This window comes from Semicossyphus pulcher, unplaced genomic scaffold (assembly GCF_022749685.1).
Source record: "Semicossyphus pulcher isolate SPU_LCO1_2020_fin unplaced genomic scaffold, fSemPul1.0.p SCAF_15, whole genome shotgun sequence".
Lineage (NCBI taxonomy): Eukaryota > Metazoa > Chordata > Actinopteri > Labriformes > Labridae > Semicossyphus > Semicossyphus pulcher.
The window spans coordinates 3,214,205-3,233,543 of record NW_027211659.1 but is presented as its reverse complement, the minus strand read 5'-3'; the positions used below and the strand labels follow the sequence as shown (position 1 = coordinate 3,233,543).

At 41.3% G+C, this 19,339-nt stretch overlaps 2 protein-coding genes across 2 annotated transcripts; one reads left to right on the top strand and one right to left on the bottom strand.

Annotated features, from left to right (window-relative positions):
- Window positions 1–160: 160 nt before the first annotated feature.
- On the bottom strand, window positions 161–9,467 carry hcn5 (hyperpolarization activated cyclic nucleotide-gated potassium channel 5). Its single transcript, XM_069663743.1, has 10 exons — window positions 9,393–9,467; window positions 8,163–8,349; window positions 7,446–7,550; window positions 7,111–7,248; window positions 5,534–5,695; window positions 5,216–5,309; window positions 4,965–5,092; window positions 2,789–2,935; window positions 2,446–2,683; window positions 161–502 (listed from the first exon to the last, which is right to left on the bottom strand). The coding sequence occupies exons 1-10, from the start codon at window positions 9,464–9,466 to the stop codon at window positions 330–332; spliced, it is 1,446 nt and encodes a 481-aa protein (XP_069519844.1). The 5' UTR covers window position 9,467; the 3' UTR covers window positions 161–329.
- A 4,927-nt stretch (window positions 9,468–14,394) lies between these two features.
- cox17 (cytochrome c oxidase copper chaperone COX17) lies at window positions 14,395–17,329 on the top strand. Its single transcript, XM_069663569.1, has 4 exons — window positions 14,395–14,479; window positions 15,727–15,854; window positions 15,950–16,055; window positions 17,127–17,329. Exons 2-3 carry the CDS (start codon window positions 15,739–15,741, stop codon window positions 16,032–16,034), a joined length of 201 nt encoding a protein of 66 aa, XP_069519670.1. The 5' UTR covers window positions 14,395–14,479; window positions 15,727–15,738; the 3' UTR covers window positions 16,035–16,055; window positions 17,127–17,329.
- Window positions 17,330–19,339: the final 2,010 nt, after the last annotated feature.

Here is a 19,339-nt window from a genome sequence, read left to right as displayed (position 1 = left end):
CCAACGTTTCTTATTATATGAAAAGTTTAACCTTTGAAACAAGGAAGCTAAACGCAACAAGGAGGCAGAGATGAAAGGTTTTACTGCTGAGGTCTTTGTTTATTGCTGATAACTGATGAATAAGAATACAGAATAATGCCCAAAAAATAAATATATATACTCATTATTCTCTTAAACTATCCAGCTCATCCTCGGGTAAGTGTCCAACTCGTGTCCACAGAAGGAATCGTCCGCACTCTTACTGTCCATCACAAGAGTTGCCAGGAAATGTCCATATAAGTCCGTTTGCATACATTATAAAAAGAATTGTACAAGAAATGTTTTTGCTCTTACACAAGCCCACTGTCTGAGTTGAGCTGAACCAGTTTTTCCAAGTCCTTCTTGACATCTGGGAAGCCCTCCAGCGTCTCCTGAAAGTCGTCACAGGACAGGGAGAAGCACTGGCAGTCCGTCAGGGCCTTCACTGTGGCCAGATGTTTGCCTTTGGTCAGCACGCATGTCTCTGTTGTGCACACAGGGGGAACCACAAAGGCGTGGTTAATGAGTGACGGGGATGAGATCTGACAATTAATCCCAAATTAATTCAGCAGACTCAGCTGAGTTGTTTCGGGAAGCCTGCTTAGCTCTAAACGCTGCTGAAGTTCGCTGCCAGAAAGATTAAGACCTGTTCCTGCTTAAAGCCTGAGAATTAAATAAATCCCCCAAATTGGAAAAGAGAGATTCATTCAGTTTACTTTTAAAAATGCTTCTTGCTCACAAATTCAAAGAAATAAAAGCAGATGTGACGAATGCTGAGCAACGGAAATGCATTTGGAAACTTTAAAATCATATTTAACCTGCCAAAAACATCTAAACCCAACAGGATGGATCCGTTTTTTAGATTTCACAGTGGTAAATCAAAACGCAATTTCTTATTATGCTTTATGTCCACATGGCAGATGCTCAAGCTTTATTATTTCCCCTGTATTTACTCATAAAAGCCTCTTGCAAAAGCTGCTCTTACCCACAAAAACGGGATACTAATACCGGGATCACAGACCTCTTGCAGGATGTGCGCGAGTTGCTCGCAGCACCGAAAAATGACAGCAGCAGCATCTTTTCCTAGAAATATTATCCCCGTTACTGTAGATAATCCACCGAGCAAGCTGGACTTCAGTGAAATAAAAATGTTCTACAGTCTGTGGATTATCCGACTGTTTTGTTCGACAGAAATAAAGACAGATTTCTACATGAGGTTTGGCATGATCTCCATAAGAGAGACAGTAGCGTATGTATGCTCTCCAATACACGACCCCTGCAATATACAACCGTTTATAACAATCCCTCAGACTCCCAGAGTATGCCTGCCCAGTAGAAAACCCTGCATGCATTGTGTACCTAAATGTTTGTCAGTTAATTTGGCTGAAAACTTTGTGAGAAAATATTTAAAACAACTTCTGGGATTCGACTTTCTCTTAATTTTCCTGATGTCTTCCTTTTCCTCCCCCACTCCAATTTCTGTTCATATTGCTGTCTTTAAATCACTTTTCAAATCACTTAAAGATTCATATTTCCCTCTCTGATACCTGTGGAGTAGCTTAGCATAATTTACAGTGTCTTTTCTCACACTGGTGCTCTGTGCAGGCCCTCATACAGCCCCTGCCTGAAACGACTCAGTCAGCTCTGTCCCTTTAAGAAACCCCGCCCCTACAAGCCCGCTTTCTTTTGATTGGCCAGCTCTCCGAAGCCTGCTGAGGCTGCACTTTGTGATGTTACTGTCAGTACCAACGACTGTATATATAGATATAATATATGTAATGACAGAAACCATGTTTGAGAAAAATTTATCGGGCGTGTATTTTGATTTTATAGTTTGACCCATGTCGCACCTGTTAACATGGAGGAGGCGGGCTTTATGACCTATACTGCAGCCAGTCAGCAGGGGGCGCTCGAAATGTTTTGGCTTCACTTTTAGGGAGCTGTCATGTCGTCCATTTTTTTATACAGTCTATGGTCAGTACCCGATCCGTCCCGACTGCCTGATCCGTTCTGCACTTGGGCAAAAGTCAGCACATGCGCAGAATTTAACCTGTTTAACGACACTGTCCGATTTGTTCCACGCATGCGTCGCTCGAGAGAGTTGTGTCGGTGTGTTGGCAGATTCAAATTGATTAGAGAGTAAGTATTGTCTGTTTTATATGTTATTACATAGTGCCGTCAAATGTTCACACATGCGAGGTACAAATTGGGCAGGAATAAGTACCCGCCTGTGCAGAACGGACCGGGCACTGACGGTCTCAAAGTGCAGCGTGTAGAAAAAAGTCTACCTGCAGACTGAGCTGAGAAGCCTGGGGACGTTTAGTCTGGACACCCAACATTGTAACATTATATATATGTCTTAAAATGTGAAACAGCATAATACCCCCTCTTCTAGATATTCAGTTAAAAAAAGGACATCCAACTCACCTCCAAAATAGTCTCCGTCACACAGTTCCCTCTCGTAGGAGTCGGTCTCGAAGAGGACCTGGCCGTGGTCGATGAAGAACATGCGGTCACCCGGTACATGCTGTCGTACGATGTCGTCTCCCTCCAGGAAAACCTCGTACTCCAGTTTGGGGAGGACGGCGTTGATAAAGTTTTCATCTCTGTTCTGAAACATGGGCACCTTTCGAAGCAGTCGGCTGCACATCACCACCAGGATTTGCTGAAAGAAATCAAAATGTGCAACGAATTAAAGACTAGAAAGCAGAAACAAATAAGTAAGATAAGCACAGCAACAACACGACAAACAGATGAACCGCAGCCGTACCTCTTTGAGCGCTGACGACACCGTGTCCATGACGTCCTTCTCTTGAAACCACTTCCCTCCGTAGCGAGCCTGGTAGTAGTTGTTGATACGAAGGCACAGCTCTGGTGGGAGCTTCATGAAGGCCATGTAGTGCTCCAGACGACTCATCTGAGGAGAGTCACAATGTTTTCAGGATTTGTCTACAGAAAATGCGACTGTTTACAATCTTTGCGAGCTTGTCTTCTAATCGACTGTGATGTGGTGTGTTCAAACTCGCTCAAGTCGTCCCCGAGCTTCTGCCTCCACAAAAGAAGGATGGGCATAAAGGCAAGAAAAGTGTGTCTTTCATGACGTTTTATCATTTCACAGTGAAGGTGACCTCTGACCCCTGGGGCTTTGCTTGATTATGTGATCAATTATTTAAAACTTTGTCATAACTCTAGTCTAAATTCTGGCCACACTCCAGAAAGCTGTGCAGAAGGATGGATGAGGATGCAGTGCAGCACGTGTCACGACCACATGTATAATTTAACACTTGAACTGAACCAATATTTTTGGAGTTTGTCCAGAAATGAAGAGAGACCGCCGTGCTGTGTGAGGCCAAAATCGTTTTATGAAAAGGTCACAGTGACCTTGACCTTTGAGTACCAAAAAACAGTTCATCTTCGAGTGAAAGTGGATGTTGGTGCTAAATTGCCCGTAGCTGTGAGTGTGAATGTGAGCATGAAAGGTTGTCTCTGTGTGTCAGCCCTGTGATTGACTGACGATTAGTCAAGGGTGTATCCCGCCTCTCGCACATGGATAGACGTTTACAATAAGGGAGGGATTATCTAAAAACATGCCCAATGCCATGGCTGTCACTGGTATACAGACCTACTTTTGTAGTCTGGCCTTTAATTGAGCCTTATTTATTTATTTATTTATTTATTTATCTGTCTATGTAGTGTATTTTACCTTTTATTTATATATATATATATATATATATATATATATATATATATATATATATATATATATATATATATATATATATATTTTTTTTTTTTTATCTGTCTTTTAACTGAGCTTTCCTTTTTATCTGTTTAATTATTTATTACATTTTACCTTCTTAGTCTGGTTTTTAATTGAGCTTTCTTTATTTATCTATTTATTTATGTATTTTAGTCAGTTTTACTTCTTGGTATATGTTTATTTTATTTTATTTTTTATTTTATTTGTTGTCTATTTCCAATCCTGCCTCTGGTGTTTCCTCGCTATAACTTAACGAGAAGTTCCTGTTTTTATTATTATCCTGATGCACAAGGGGGAAAGGGGGGGGGTTTGCCTTCGGGGCCTTCCACTACCCCAACCTCAAACCCTGACCCTGCTGGAGGACATGGGTTTCGTTTGGTAATGTTTTTCCACATCTTTGTATTATGTGAAGCACTGTGTGTTACATTTTATTTGTATGAAAAGTGCTATACAAATAAAGTCTGATTAATTGATTGATTGATAGATAGAGGTATAAAAATATATATAAAATACTGTAAAAGTCGGTGTACAAGACGCACTTTTAATGGGTTTTTTTTCATCTGAAACGTGGGCTGTGTCCTATATACTGGTGCGACCAATACACCAGTATAAAATGCAGAGGTATCTTATTGTGTTACGTTACCCAGACGACGGCGCTATAATCGAGCTAAAGCTTCGTCATGATCACCACAGCAGCTGCCATCCTCCGTAGGCTAAACCACCGCACCGCTAACTAACAGTGCGGCATGGTAGGGAACTCGACATGGTGAAAAGAGGGAAGGCTATAATTCCTGTGTTTTGAATGAAAATAAATTGAAATAGTGTTGGGATAACTTGTAAACACATTTTTATTAATAAATAGAAGTAGAAAACCTTTTGTCCTCGGGGACACCCCCCAAAAAAGACTGCGTTTTATAATCTGGATTTTACAGTGACTCTTTTTTCATGTCTGTTCAAGTTTCAGTTGCGATTAAATTTCCTTGCCTTAAAAGTGGTAAAAATAATTTTGGAAAATTTAGGATGAATATTTGGAACAAAATATTTGTCTTTGTCTTTTCTGAAGACTCACCAGGACATGATTGTTAAATAAATATGCCAAAAAGAACAAAAATATTCATCTCTTTCGCTCATTAAATCTCATAAACAATGCTAATATAATAAAGAGATACTGATGATGATGAAGCACCTTGCTCTTGTACTCCTTGGCGGCCGGGTCGATGTTAGCGATCATGGTTGTAGCGTTAGCGACAAGGACGGTGTACATGAGACAACCGGACACCATGCTGACCATGACGATCCACATCTCCACATAATCTGAGGAACAAGACACCGACATCCGAGCTCATCGAGTGTGAAACGGTGGGTATTTATGGTATAGCGGACAGAGAATGTGAGACGCCTGTGCTTATTATAGCAAAGAAAATCAATATTCCTCACTTGTTGGTGCGTCCATGGAGCCATAGGAGAGAGCGATCATCTGGGAGAGAGCTCGGAAGACTCCCCAGGAGTATTTCACGATCACTGTGGCGTTCTGGTGGAAATTATTTCATCATTAAATAATGCTTTTTAAAATCTGGACCTTCAAAAGAGAAAGATTTTATGGGGTTTACATCTAGAAATGCTTGAAGTCTGTGGTAGAAGCTGGAGCAGTGTGGTACCTTTGCTTGAAATCGATTGATAAAACTGTCCCTCGTCATGTACGCTCTTATTTTTCCAAAGTTTAAGTTGTCTAACATTTCGAGAAATGAGTCTCACCATCAGGTTTTCCTTCCGGACCCAGCAGTCGGAGGGAAACTCCTCCAGCATGGGGACGAAGTACTGGATGCAGCCGTTCCAGTGACACAGCAGGAAAATCATCATGAACAGAGACAAGACGCGGAAGAAGAGGCGGACCACCTCCAAGTTTGCATTTGAAACCTGTCAGAAAGAGATGACAAGAAAATATGTGACGATATGACACATAGTTACAGGCCTAGGATCAGAAATATCCTCTCTGAAGCCTTTTTTAGAAGTATCTCATGTGGTCAGGACAAAAAGTGCTCATATTTTCTGATACACTCCTGACTCCTAGGACGCGACCTTACTGAGGTCAAAGAAAACCAGCGTTTAATAAGGACAAATTATTCTGTAAAAATCATAATAACATCATTACTGAAACAAGGCAGAGGCGAGTGTAATGGCTTCGACTCTTCAAAGGAAAATGTCGACATAATAACGCCCCTCAGGTGCTCAGTGACCTTGTGCTTCCTATTACGGTTACAAGCTCAGCAACACACAAAGCAGCTAACTGGAAGTGTAAGGTGCCCTTATGTTAATCCTCGACAGCTTCTTGTGTTCAAGATAAATACGTGGAAAATATAACCTGCAAATTTTAAATAAAAAACAATAAAAAAAGAGACATTCAAGAGGCCTCGGTCAATAAAGACATCACTGACCTGGTGGTTTTTTGTCTTAATGTAAGTATTGTTGAGTTTGTGTTTATTTTCCTGGTATTTGTGTATTTTAAAAAGGTATATATACATTAAAAAGACCATCTAGGGGCAGGCATTGAAAGTAGCTTCAGCTCTGAAAGATAAAGACAATAAGAAAACCGTGAAAACCACAAATGGCCGAGCACAGGTGCCTTGTTTATCACGTTTGTAATAGTTTGAAATGTTTATAGCAGCAGCAGAACATAGCTTGTGTTTGGCGTCTCGGCTACTCCTCGCAGGAGTGATGACATAATATCTTAAACCTAGCCGGAGCCTGCAGGTGGATGCTGGGGCTGAAAGTATGAGCGCAGTACTGGTGCAGGGCAGCGGTGGCAACCTTTCACACTCACATTCACACCTACGGGCAATTTAGAGTCACCAATGAACCGAACCAGCATGTCTTTGGACTGTGGGAGGAAGCCGGAGTACCCACGTTAGAAAGGCCCATTACGTCTGAACCGGGATTTGAACCAGGAACCTTCTAGCTTGGGGGGTGACAGCCTTAACCACTGCACCACCGTGCAGCCTACACAAATTCCACAAAACCTAAATGATTGAAAATCAAGATCTGTTCATTATGAGATTTCAATTGCACATCATCCTAGTAAGTTTGAGGTCTTATCTGCCGCATTCTTCTTCCAGACTTGTGTTGTTTGAGACAAAAGTTTGGGAGCGTGCAATTAAAGTCTCTGTAACAAATTGTACAACCGCATCATTGATCTTGGAGTAAAGTGTCAGCCCTTGTTCTACAAGCGACATTGATCCGTGTGAAAAATCTGTTTTGTTATCCGAGCAGGGTCTGTTATGAGGTTTCTGCAGGCAGTGGAAAGGTTGATTGATTAAGGAGGCGTTTGATCTTACTTTCTCCACCTCGTTGAAGAATCTGACGAGTCGTGACACTCGAGCGAGTCGGATCAGGCTGAGGATCCTCACAAACATCAGGATCCTCATCATCTTGTTGGTCTTGGACGGGTTGTCATCGTTGTTGTAATGTAAATCCTGGGAGAATAAAAACAGAAGCTCAATCTTTTGCTTTCATTCGTTTTATTTAATGAGTTTGTCATCACTATTTGAATGCTTTTTCTCTTTAAAACAACTTTCTACAGCTCTGGGAGAAGTTTCTAATTATAAACCACAAACAAACACAGCAGCACTCTGTTGTCTTTTTGCTGCTTCAACAGTCTGTTAATTATTACCGCAAACAGCAGGATGTAGCCGATCGGGAAGGCAGCAATAACGTCCGGTATGAACCATGTCCTCAGGTAGCAGACTCGGATCCGCTTGATGTCCAGAATAGCTTCCTGCGAACGAGAGGAGAGCAGCAGAATGAGCAGATGGATGAGGATGCGGTGCAGCACGTGTCACGACCACATGTATAATTTAACACTTGAACTGAACCAATATTTTGGGAGTTTGTCCAGAAATTAAGGCAGACAGTGGAGTAGCAGTGTGTTCAAAAGAGATCCATATTAATTTGACAATGTTGCCAAAGCACATACATAAATATTTCAAACGGAGCAGCAGAAACAGACTGAAAATAAATCTGGCAAAACCAGATGCTGGTGCAGAACAGAGTAAACACCACCGTCAGAGAAAAACACCACAGATGGGCTACTTGTGATTGGCAAGATAGAAGTCCCAAAGCATGAGCAGATGAAAACAAAGAGGATATACTCTTAATCGGAAATGTTATACTCCTCATTCATCCAATACACCGTAATCCCTGTTATAAAATCAAACAGCAGGTGCCAATTTCGCCCATGTCCAGGCGCTGCGGGAGGGGAGTCTGTTAATCTAGCCTTTCGTGTATTCAGTAGATTACAGATGGGGCAGAGATGGATTGTATGTGCTCGTCTGTGCGGGGATTATAGTCCTCCAGATTGTGTCTGAAAATAGAGTACTGCCACTCTCACCTCGCTGTCCTCTGCTATGATGCCCATACGGAAATTCAGAGCCACGTCTATCAGGAACAGTGTGTCTGAAAACACGTTAAAGCCTTCCCACGCCAGCCCGCTGTGCCCGTCCAGAAACGCTATCTCCATGGGAATCCCGATCAGGTTCAGGAATGTGATGGCCATCATGCACATGATGTAGTAACTCCTGCAGGAGAAAACAAACATATGTGAGCATGTGCGACTCGGCTCAGATCTTGTTTTCCATGTAGGATTGTTGTGCAAAGTCTCAGTTCATTTGCCAGGAGGGCTCATTAGAGAGTCGGTAAGGAAAGCTGATTTATGCACACTCCCGATACTATAACTGCACATCTTTGCAGCATGGGGTTCGATTGCGAGGCTCAAATAACTCTCTGCTCTCTGATCCTCGATTGTTTCATTCCCTCTCTGTTTGCACTCCATGTGATCACCTTACAAGCTATTAATAACGACGCTGCGCGATGAAGCAAAACAAACCATCTGTAAAATCACAAAATCCACCCTTTTTATCCCTTCTAATCCCCGAGTAATATTCTAAAAATCTCTTCATAATCAGGAACTTCAAGAGTCACATCTATCTTCTATTCTCCCTTTAGACTTCAACGTACATTTGCTATTTACACATTTGCAAATTGTATTGTCTTGCTGACTTATGCTTAAATCTAGTAAGAAATGCAAAATGCAGATTAAAAGGAGTCGGGCTGCAGCCTTTTTCTCTGTCTATATGTCCTGCTTGTTTTACTACTCTCCCCACTGCTTATACTGTTAATACACAGCCGTGTGTCCTGTGTCTTTAAACTGCATGCCCTGCTTTTTGGTTTCTTTCTTTGATGTTTTTTTAGGTAGCCTTTTTAACACCTTGGCCAGGGACTAAAGATGGAAATGAGGCTTTTCAAGCTATTTCTGGCATTTGTTTTGCCTTGTGTTGATACTAATTGCACTGTACGCTTCCAAAAAGTAAGTAGGTTAATCTCTAGATTTATGATGACTCTGCAAAATGTGAGAAAATGTTGCAAACACTCAGAAATATTCAGTTAAATATGAATAATTTTCAATCAAGTGCTCCACTAATCATTTCAGCTGTAATATTATATAAAAGATGTTTGCATCACCTGCAGAAACTTCCTTAACTTTTAAAGAAACATTCAGACTCAAAGTGGAGGTGGAGTCTCGGGACAGGTCTGACCTGAATTATGAAATATATTTAAATACCTCATGAGGCTGAACGGGTGGATGACGAAGACTCCGCTCTGGAGCTGTCGGAGGCACTCCTTCTCCACGGCCATCTCGCTGCCGTACACGTACAGCGACTGCCGGTTGAGCTGCGGGAGAAGCAGGGCTCTCCATCCACAGGTGGCTTTGCTGCATCCCACGGTGGGACCTTTTAGTTTCTCCATGGCCCGACCTCGTCCCCTCTGATCAGCCGAACGCGCAGGCCATCCTCCCTCTGCTGCTGCTGCTGCTGCTGCTTTATCTTCTCGGGACAAGTGAAGTCTGACTCTACCCGTCCTGACCTCCCCTCGTGGTCACAAGGTAATTTTCCATCAAGGCTCCCAACCTCCGGGCTTATTGAGGCTGTGTGGAGCGAGGCGAGTGGATACCCGCCTTCCTGCTCGCTCGCTCCCCTCCCTCCCTCCCTCTCCTGCTGCCTCTCTCTATTCCTGCCCCCACCCCAACCCTTCACTTCTTTTCTTTTTCTCGCAGCTCATCAACTATTCAGTATCTGTGTCTCATCCCCACATGAATCAAGCCATGTCAAAGAGGGTAAGGTCCAGCTCACATTAATATTGAAGACAATGGCATGTGAGTGCGTGTATGTGTGCGTGGAGGGGATCACAATAACTGTCATGAGAACGAGACATCTGGCAGCGCGTGCAGGGACAGTTGAGTCCGGGCCGTTTTGAGCAGGGATGTAATTAAACACTGTGCTGTGTTACCTGATGCTGTACGTATGCTCTCAGCTCCGAGCCAGCTCCTGCGCTGTTTGTTTGCTTATTTCACATCAGTAAGGAAACAACACAGGAGCTGAGGTATTTCCTTTCAAGGACTTCAAAGTAGAGGGTTTGAGATTTCATCCAACTGGCCTATTTTGTTTTTTGCATTTCGAGGAAGGTTGGTAGCAGTTCAGAAAAGTTTGAAAATAGAAATGATATGACAGGATGTGGCTGCACGGTTGGATAATCCAAAGGGGTCATGTCAGTGAGCAAGGTGAAACACGAGCAGATTAGTGCATGTGATGTGCCTAATAATGTGTTTATCAGATTACTGATAAATGTAGAGATGTGCAGAAAACGCCAGGAGGATTAACTTTTTCCTGTGTATTTATAGCTCAGTTTCACCAGCAGAGCAAAAATGTCTCTTAGTTCAGAGTATGAGGTCAAATGATATGCTGTTGGCAAAGACACGTTTTCTATGTGTAAGCTCTGTCCAGGTGCACACTCTCCCTCTGGTCCGATGTGTGCACTGAAATAGACTTCGGCCTGCTGGGACTGAGAACATTGTAAAGCATCTATTGTTTTCTTTCAGTTACTTACAGCTGTTAAGCACCAAATCAGGGCTACACTTTTGAAGTAATCATGGAGTCAGGGTGAACTTTGGGCAAGACCAACTTTGCTTCAACCAGGCCTTCGAAACAGCTTCGCAAAAATGACTAATTTGTATGTCCCTATCCAATCTCGAAGGCAGTGTTCGGGCCAGTAGCTGCATTTTTAAACTGGTCGGTAGCAGCTTTAAACATCGAAGCCTGACCCTTTGTTTGATAGGTAACTCAGGTAACTCAAGCAAACACTCGAGGATGCTTTTATTTAGTTAAAAACGAATGAATACCAATGCTGCGCAAAGTTGGTTTGTGATTGTGATTGTTTGCTTTGATATCGTCTAGCATCTATCCATCCACCCATCCATCATCAGGGTCGCAGGGGGCCTGGAGCCAATCCCAGCTGTACTTGTGCGAGAGGCGAGGTTACACCTGGACTGATCTCCAGTCAATCACAGGGCTGACACACAGAGACAGACAACGCTCACACTCACACTCACACCTACGGGCAATTTAGAGTCAGCAACGAGCATGTCTTTGGACTGTGGGAGGAAGTCGGAGTACCCGGAGTGAGCCCACGCATGCACGGGGAGAACATGCAGACTCCACACAGAAAGGCCGACTACGTTCTAATTGGGATTCAAGCTAGGAGCCCTCTCGCCTCCGGTGCTAACCACTGCATCACCGTGCAGCACTCTTTTAATATTATTATCCCAGTTCGGACATAGGGGGCCTTTCTGTGTGGAGTTTGCATGCTCTTCATGTTAATTAGACGATGTATATGTCTCTGTGTGTCAGCCTGTGATTGCCTGGTGACCTGTCCAGGGTGTAACCCGCCTCCTGCCCAATGACAGCTGGTTCCATCCCTCTGGGACCCGGAACAGGATAAGCGGTATAGATGATGGATGGCTGGAAGCGTGCACTGTGCAGCTATAATATATAGGGTAAAGCAAGTATTGGATTGGGACTATAAGCATATACTTCACATAGGTAAATCTGATCAGAATGGCAGGCAAACAAGTTTGATCAAACATCCCAACAAAATAGGTTGTTTTTCTTTGCCTTCCAAAATAAACCCCAAGGAACTTGTTTTGTCACCTATGGTAAAGATGTGGTTAATTCCAGGGGACTAAAGGTACTCTGTAAGAGGTAGGGAGGAATTGAGGTGAATTTTATAAGGGACAAATATTTACTGTTGGTAGGACACAGGATGCAAAAGATGTTCTTGTGTCGGACAAACAACTTTGTCACTGTCAGTCCGACTTTCCTTGTGTCATAAATCATATGTCCACAAGAGGTAAACAAAAACAAAAGGTTATTTTAAGTGTTAAACAAGCTTAGTAGTGTTCCTTTAACTTTCCCTGAACTGTAGCTTCCTGATGTCTCTTCCTTTTTTTCTCTGTGAAAGGTTTTTTGGGGGGATTTGTTCCACATCCCAATCGAGGCTCTAAGGACAGATGGTGTTGTCCGCGTACAGACTATAAGCCCTCCGAGCCAAATTGTGATTCTGTTTCTGACTTGATCTGATTTGACGGGCTGCTTGGTGAAGTGTTTCTAAGTTAGTTTTTGCAGACTCATCACTGGACCTCTCCTAAGGGGTCTCACCATCATTAGCACCATTATTGTGACTGACCTTTGACATCCAGCAAAATAACAGACGTGTCTGCGTCATTGTCTTTTGCTTTCCTAGAAATGGAGGTGGTGGCCTTCCACATCTTCTCCTTCAGGGGGCAGGGAACACCAGAACAAAGACAGATTAAAACAGAGAGTGAATTAAAAGTATAATTTAATGCAACTGTTTTCTAAGTGCCACACTACATTGATTCTCATCCTGTGCAAAGCAAAAGCAGCAGGAAAGAGAGATTCAAACGGAGGGACATATCTATCACACAGAACAGAGCAAACAAATGATATGCTTACTTGCTCATTTATCTAGCACACAGCTGCCCCCCAAACTAGAATAAGTGAGTCAGTGCTTCTGCTTACGCATTGCTTTGCTGTGCTGACGCACTGCACACCCGGTAGACATGTGAAAACAAACACACACCTTCAGCACTGCAGGATAGAAAATGAACAGTTTTCATATTAAAGAAATCTCTGAAGCTACTGTTGTTGTTGTTGTGTATTCTGCCCACCAGCAGCAGCTATTTTTTACAGCACAGAAAATAGAGTCTGCAAAGGTAAAACATTATTATTACTGTGTGGTGGCTGTTTTTTTAGACTCAAGCTGTTTTTTATTTTTAAATTATAAATTCAAACTATAAGCACTTTTACATGCACACATTTTTTAATATTTACCAGGAATGCACAGTGTAACAAACGTGCTAAAACAACTGGTCAATTAAATGATTTGGCAATTAACAAAGACGTTAAATCAATTTGGGGAATACATTCATGATTTAAGTGAAGCAAAAATGTAGATTTATTTCTACCTGAGGAACAAAAGGGAGGAGAGTGAGGCGTTTAGTTTTAGTTCCTCCAGCAGTTTAAAAAAGGTTTGTCTGAATTTTTACATTATGATACGTGAATAATGATTGCAGCAGCAGCAACTTCATCATTTCTGAGCAGCAGAATGATGAATTTTCAATGAATTAATGTTTTATAGGTCAGGGGAAATTTATGATTTGTGGCTCTTTGCATGTGTCTGTCTTTCATGGATATGTAGAAGTCAGAGACTATTCTTGCTCTATGGACAACACGTGTGGGTAAGGCCCCACTAACCACCGAAGGGCCCTGTCATGCCATGAATATTTTTGCTCTTCAAATATTAATTGGCTCTTTTCTTACTATCCATACATATTGACAAACATTACCTTTAGCATTCATTTACCTTTTTGCACCATTATATTGATGCTCATATTAATCAAATTAATATTAATATTAAGCTCATACTAAAGCTTTTAGTCTATAAAAACATGAACATGTGGTGTCAACTTTATTGTGACAGGGCTATACCAAATACATGACTTACTATACTTACTTACTTACTTTTACTATAATGTGGATGAGACCGCCACATTTTAATTTCATAAATATGAATTTTACATATTTTGATATAAAAAATAATTATTTTCAGTACACTGTCAGTTTATGATGGCTATTTATTTTGACAAACACAAATCCTGTCAAATCCCAATTTAATTCGCTGCATTTTCCTACATCAACATAATCTCTCTTGCAGTTGTTGAATACACAGAATTTATTTATGTAAATAGCATTTATATATGTTGAATTGAAAAGAAGGACATTTTCTCGAGGTTCCTATTTAATTTACTTCCAAAAATTAAAACAGATAAATAATTTGACTAAAAAAAAGTTTGAGAGAGAGTCCTGGAATAAACATTTTTAGCTCAAGCCTCACTCAAGCTTTATTTAGCTGGATTAGCTTAAATGTTTGCTAAGTGGGCCTTGAAACTACTTTTGAAGATTTAAAATAAACTTCTAAGCTCAACAGAAATACACCTTTTTTGTCAAGTCACCAAAATCTTCACGTAGAAATACCACAATAATATACAATTAACAAACTTACAGTATATTCATAGATGCTCTGGTCTCTTTGTTGTGCTAATGTGTCTTGTAAATTATGCCAAGCGTCCTTCTTTTCCCGTCTTTGAATATAACACTACATATCCCAGAAGTCTTTGCTGACCCTCATAATCACGTGATTTTGTATAAAAGGCGAACATGTGAGCTTATTCAACGCGTGTTGGTTTCATTTTGAAGGTGAAGTGTCCGCTAGCTTGTGCCGTCGGCCTCCATACAAGTAAGTTGCGTAACTTAGCTTAGCCGCTGCTTCGGTCATCAGGTTTACGCAGTATTGCACTACATTTTCTGGTAATTTAATGGTGTCATTTATCTGCTATGACACGGGTAAAAAGCGCTTGTCAGCACGCGCTTGTTTGGTAGACGTTGGCAACCGTTAGCTAACTTCATGTTAGCTGGCGTTAGCGTTATGCAATTCTTTCATATTAGCATAAGCTAAGAGCTTAGCCACAACACAGTGAAGCACATAGGAGTTCTATTCCGTAATCTTCTCCACTTCCATTTGCTGTATACTGAAATATTATAAATTTGAAAACACGTGCTATCAGTGTCCTTTGTTATTATGGGGCCGACCAGTTAATGCTGTCATGTTAGCTTATGTTGCATCAGTTCAGCCCCCTTCAGTGTCACTGTGTGGGTTTAAAACTACTGTTTTGGACTGTTTAATGATAGTACTTATCAAGCTAAAACTTTCCCTGTTGCTACCTTAATAGCAGGGTTTTGTTTGTTTAAAGTGTTTTTTTAACTGAATAATTTGGTGTTTAGGCAAGAGAACCCCATAATTAGGTAGCTGTGCAGTAATAGTTTTCCCTTTTAACATTTTGTGGATTATTATACAAGTAAATCACTGTGGGGGATCAATAAATGCTTAGCTTATCTCATGATAAAATGTTACCAGTTGCTAGTTTTCACATTTAAGCTGGAGCCAGTGAAAGATTTGCTCGTGTATTGCGTAATAAATTAACTCGTGGTATAGTTTAATTGTGTTCAAACATTTACAGGTGGTTGTTATGTGCAGGCAGTTGCTCCTGTGCTTGTGGAACTGGTATGCTTGATTATTAAACAGTTTAAAAGCTAAAAACACCAACGTTTTTATAATCGTTAAGCTTTCTAAAAGCAGACCATTGCTTGTCTTTCCAGGACAAGCATAGCACTTACTAATGATGCAAATATTAGAGCCAGTATGCACAATACAGGACCGTGAAACTTGAGCAAATGCATGATATCTTTTTACACCTGTGCTTCTACCAGTACATGTTAACTTGTCATTTTAAACCTCCAACTTCCTGAGAAGTGGGCTGATCAGGGGACATAATGAAGAATCTGTCAAATTAAAAGGGCTTGTCTTGAATCCTGGGAAATTGGATGGAAGATTTTACCTGAGCTCAGTTTTAAAAGCTGAGTAGTTATCTGATGTTTCACTGTGCAGCTTTACCTATGTCTAAAGTTAATTTTCCTTTTCTCTAGTTCAGCCAGAAGATGTCAACCCTGTCTGCTGCCAGCGTGGAGTCTTCCGCTCTGCCCGAGAGCACTGAGAAGAAGCCGCTGAAGCCATGCTGCGCCTGTCCAGAGACGAAGAAAGTCAGGGATGCTTGGTAAGTACATTGCTAGAGACCCAAACACTTTCCTCTTTGCAAGTGAAAACATAATTTATGCATCCATCCTTTTATATATTTTTTTTTTCCTGCAGCATCATTGAGAAGGGAGAAGAGAACTGCTCAGTCCTGATCGACGCACACAAAGACTGCATGAGGGCGCTTGGATTCAAGATTTAACCACTCCATTTTGTTTGTGTGGTAAGCATCAAATCTAAAACTACACATGCCTGCACATGCTCGCCACAGGTATTTTGTTTAGCGTCTTCTAACTAGTTTTTAACCTTGTGCCGGGTCGATTGTGTCCTGCAGCTGTAACTGATTCATCCATTTTGACTATAAGCTGAACTGCCAGAACACCAGAACAGACGTGCATTTAAATAATTGAAATCAGAATAATGCAAACCTGGATTGTAACTTTTGTTGGCACTAGAATATATTAAAGTTGTGTTAGATTTCTGTCATGTATGAACCTTAGTCAGACTCTACACACATGCCTCAAAGGTCAGGGTGAAGGGATAAAGTTGAGGGTGAAAAGCAGCTTCCTTAAAGTGTTATGGAAATATTACATTTGACCCACATCTAGTTAATTTTGCTGTTACTTTGTAAGACTGAAAATGCGACAACAGTTGCATGCATGTACGTGTGACTTGCTGATTTGTCAGGCCAAATGTATTGTGACAACCTAAGCCCAACATGAATCGAGTCACTCTGGTGTGTAAATTGACTCCTGCCCTCTCTGTGAACCCTTCAGTTAATTAAATCCTACATACTTGCAGCAATGGAGGCATTTTTATTCCATAGCTTCACTAATCAGCTCAGTGTCTCTTAGCTGTTGCTGACTCGCACTATTGTGCGAAAACTGCAGTGTCAGACAAGAACATCATGTAACAAAGGGCAGAGATGGGAGGGGTGTATGGAGAGGATATCTAATATCCTTACACGACTACACATGAAACATGCCTGAAGCCTTTTGGATCCGTTCACACCACAGCCGTTGAACTTGCCTGGCTGTCTGGCATTAACATAATGTTTCCTTGTTCTCGTAAAGGGGAAATAAGAACCTATTATCATGAAGGTCATACTCTATGATGCAGCAAATGTCTAAGTCTATAAACATGTTTCTGTTTCACTGAATATAAATGAAATTGGTCTTAGCTGTTAATACTCTTAAAACTTTCAATCACGATGTTCTAACTTGAAGGATTTATCTGAGACTTAACAGCTGGTTAAAAGCTAAGAAATACTCATGACTTTCTCCCTCTCCTGCAGTATGTTGCTGTGCGAGTGGATGGCGACGACTCCTTTCCCTACTTATTTATATCACTACTGGAAGGGAAATTCGGTGATGATGCACTTAAGTCTCTGCTTGGTTGACTATCTTTCTGTGATTGTTTTTTAAAGTCTGCAGAATATGAGAAATGTGTGAATATTTAAAATCATGTCTGAAATGGAATAAACGTTCTATGCAATAAGATGCTTTGTCTGTCTTTTTTAATTTTGGTGTAGATACAATGTAATTGACTCTTATGCTCATTTGAAGGCTTTATTCTCTCAGTGAACGGTTGCTTGCCACAGTTGCTGTCCCTGGTATGCACTTAGGCTTAAAAATAACTCTTGCCCCTGCAAAGTCAATACTTGGCATATCTGCATTCTTGCTCTGTAGTGTGTCACTCTTACTGAAGTGTGCCTGGCAGGGGACATTTGGTTTGACACTTTCTGCAGCAGTGTTCAACACCAACTTGTTTATCAAACCGATGTGTGAATGGAGGATGGTTGCCACTGAAGAAGCAACCCAAGCTAAATGTCAGTTTGACACTTTGCACGGTCCCAAATCTAGATTACAGTTCAGACTCTTTTAAAACCCAACCAGTGTTCTCTATAATAAAGAAAATGTTGAGCAGATGCAAATCTATCCATTAAACCTAAAATAAAAGTGCAATGATGAAGTCCCTTTCCAGACTATCTGACTCATTGTGCCACCTGATTTGAAATGTACATAAAGACCTACCAAATCCTATTTCAGAAACATCCTTGACCTCCAAAGGATTTAAACGCAATTTTAAATGTGCTTTATACTGTCTTGATCCAACTATACGGGTATATAGAGGATACTAATGGCCTTACAAATTGTTTCATTTAAAAGGATGGATTATTGATTTTAGTATCTTCTATAAACCCTGTTAATTGCACCAATTAATAACCTAAGTAATTGAAAACATTTTGCTTTTTATCCAAAACTTTATCAGACAATTAAAGTTTATGGGTTCAGTTTTAATAGACGTAAACAGGATAAAATTGAATCCAAATTAAAAATGATGCTAAATGTGTATTAAGCTAAATTATGGCCCCATCCAGAGACCAAAGACCTTGAGTTTTTAGGCTACTAAAAACATTCACGTTTTCCTTTTTAAGATACTTTTTTTGCCTTTATTGATAGGACAGCTGAAGAGAGAGGAAATGTGGTGAGGAGAGAGTGGGGGAAATGATCAGCAGATTGGGAGTCGAGCCTGCAATCAGTGCGTCGAGGACTGTAGCCTCTGCACATGGGGCGCCCGCTCCACCAACCGAATCGAACCAGCACACCAAACATCCGCATGCTGCAAGACCAGAATAAATTGAAGAAGCAGAGATTAGTCAACTTTGTTTTGGAAATAATTGTGTGTGCTCCCTTTTACCTTTTAATGGTGGGATTACGTGCCTTTTCCTTTAGCACCACAAACAAAATACTGGGAAGGTGCATCCTTGCAAAGATCTTAACACTCGCATTGGATCGCTCTTTTCAGTGACTGCACCTCTCCCTATCAGTTTAACCCAACATTTAAAAAAGATAATATATAATGTATTTTTATTTTCTTCCTGTAATCGAAGAAAAATGGAAAAACAAAGCAGAGAAGAAACACTTGTACTGGATTGAGACGGACTGTGAGCTGTGAGAACAGTCGGATATGTGAGGCGGTGGTAGTGGCGGGTGTTTATACCTGAAATCTGACCTGTGCTGTCATCCTACTTATTTCTGTCTCTGAATATGCACCAGCTGAGCTGCTCTCCTGTGAGTAAACTGAACTCTACCGGTTGGTTGAAGGGGGAACTGTGTTGTAGCTGTGCAGGAACTTTCCTTTTTTTTATTTGTGTGACACTCTTGAAGATATTTGTCATGGTCCCTCTCCTCCCTCCTGTTTCCTGCCCCTCTCTCTCTCTCTCTCTCTCCCTCTCTCTCTCTCATTCTGTTATGTTAAGTAGCAGGCCTGCTTTCTGTCCACCACTCTCTCCTCCTTGGGTTTCAATTCCAAACATGGTTATCCTTCTAGGGCTCTATCGACGCCCCCTCCCTTATCCCCTTCTCTTCCAGCTGTTGGCTCCACAGTGCAGGCCGGTGGCTGAGAGAAGAGACAGAAAAGAGCACTCGACAGGAGGACTCAGAGGGAAAAAGAAGGTGCGAGAAGCCAGAGGAGAGAGGAAGGGGACGCATAATGAGAGAAGAA

What these genes read in the sequence shown, in the direction of transcription:
- hcn5 (XM_069663743.1), bottom strand. Translation starts at nt 9,466, where the DNA reads ATGGCCGTGGAGAAGGAGTGCCTCCGACAGCTCCAGAGCGGAGTCTTC. An exon ending in CTCCATGGACGCACCAACAA is followed by an intron (nt 5,093 to 5,215) that starts GTGAGGAATATT and finishes CTTGTTCCTCAG; the next exon opens with ATTATGTGGAGATGTGGATC. An exon ending in TGTCGTCAGCGCTCAAAGAG is followed by an intron (nt 2,684 to 2,788) that starts GTACGGCTGCGG and finishes GATTTCTTTCAG; the next exon opens with CAAATCCTGGTGGTGATGTG.
- cox17 (XM_069663569.1), top strand. Translation starts at nt 15,739, where the DNA reads ATGTCAACCCTGTCTGCTGCCAGCGTGGAGTCTTCCGCTCTGCCCGAG. An exon ending in AAGAAAGTCAGGGATGCTTG is followed by an intron (nt 15,855 to 15,949) that starts GTAAGTACATTG and finishes TTTTTCCTGCAG; the next exon opens with CATCATTGAGAAGGGAGAAG.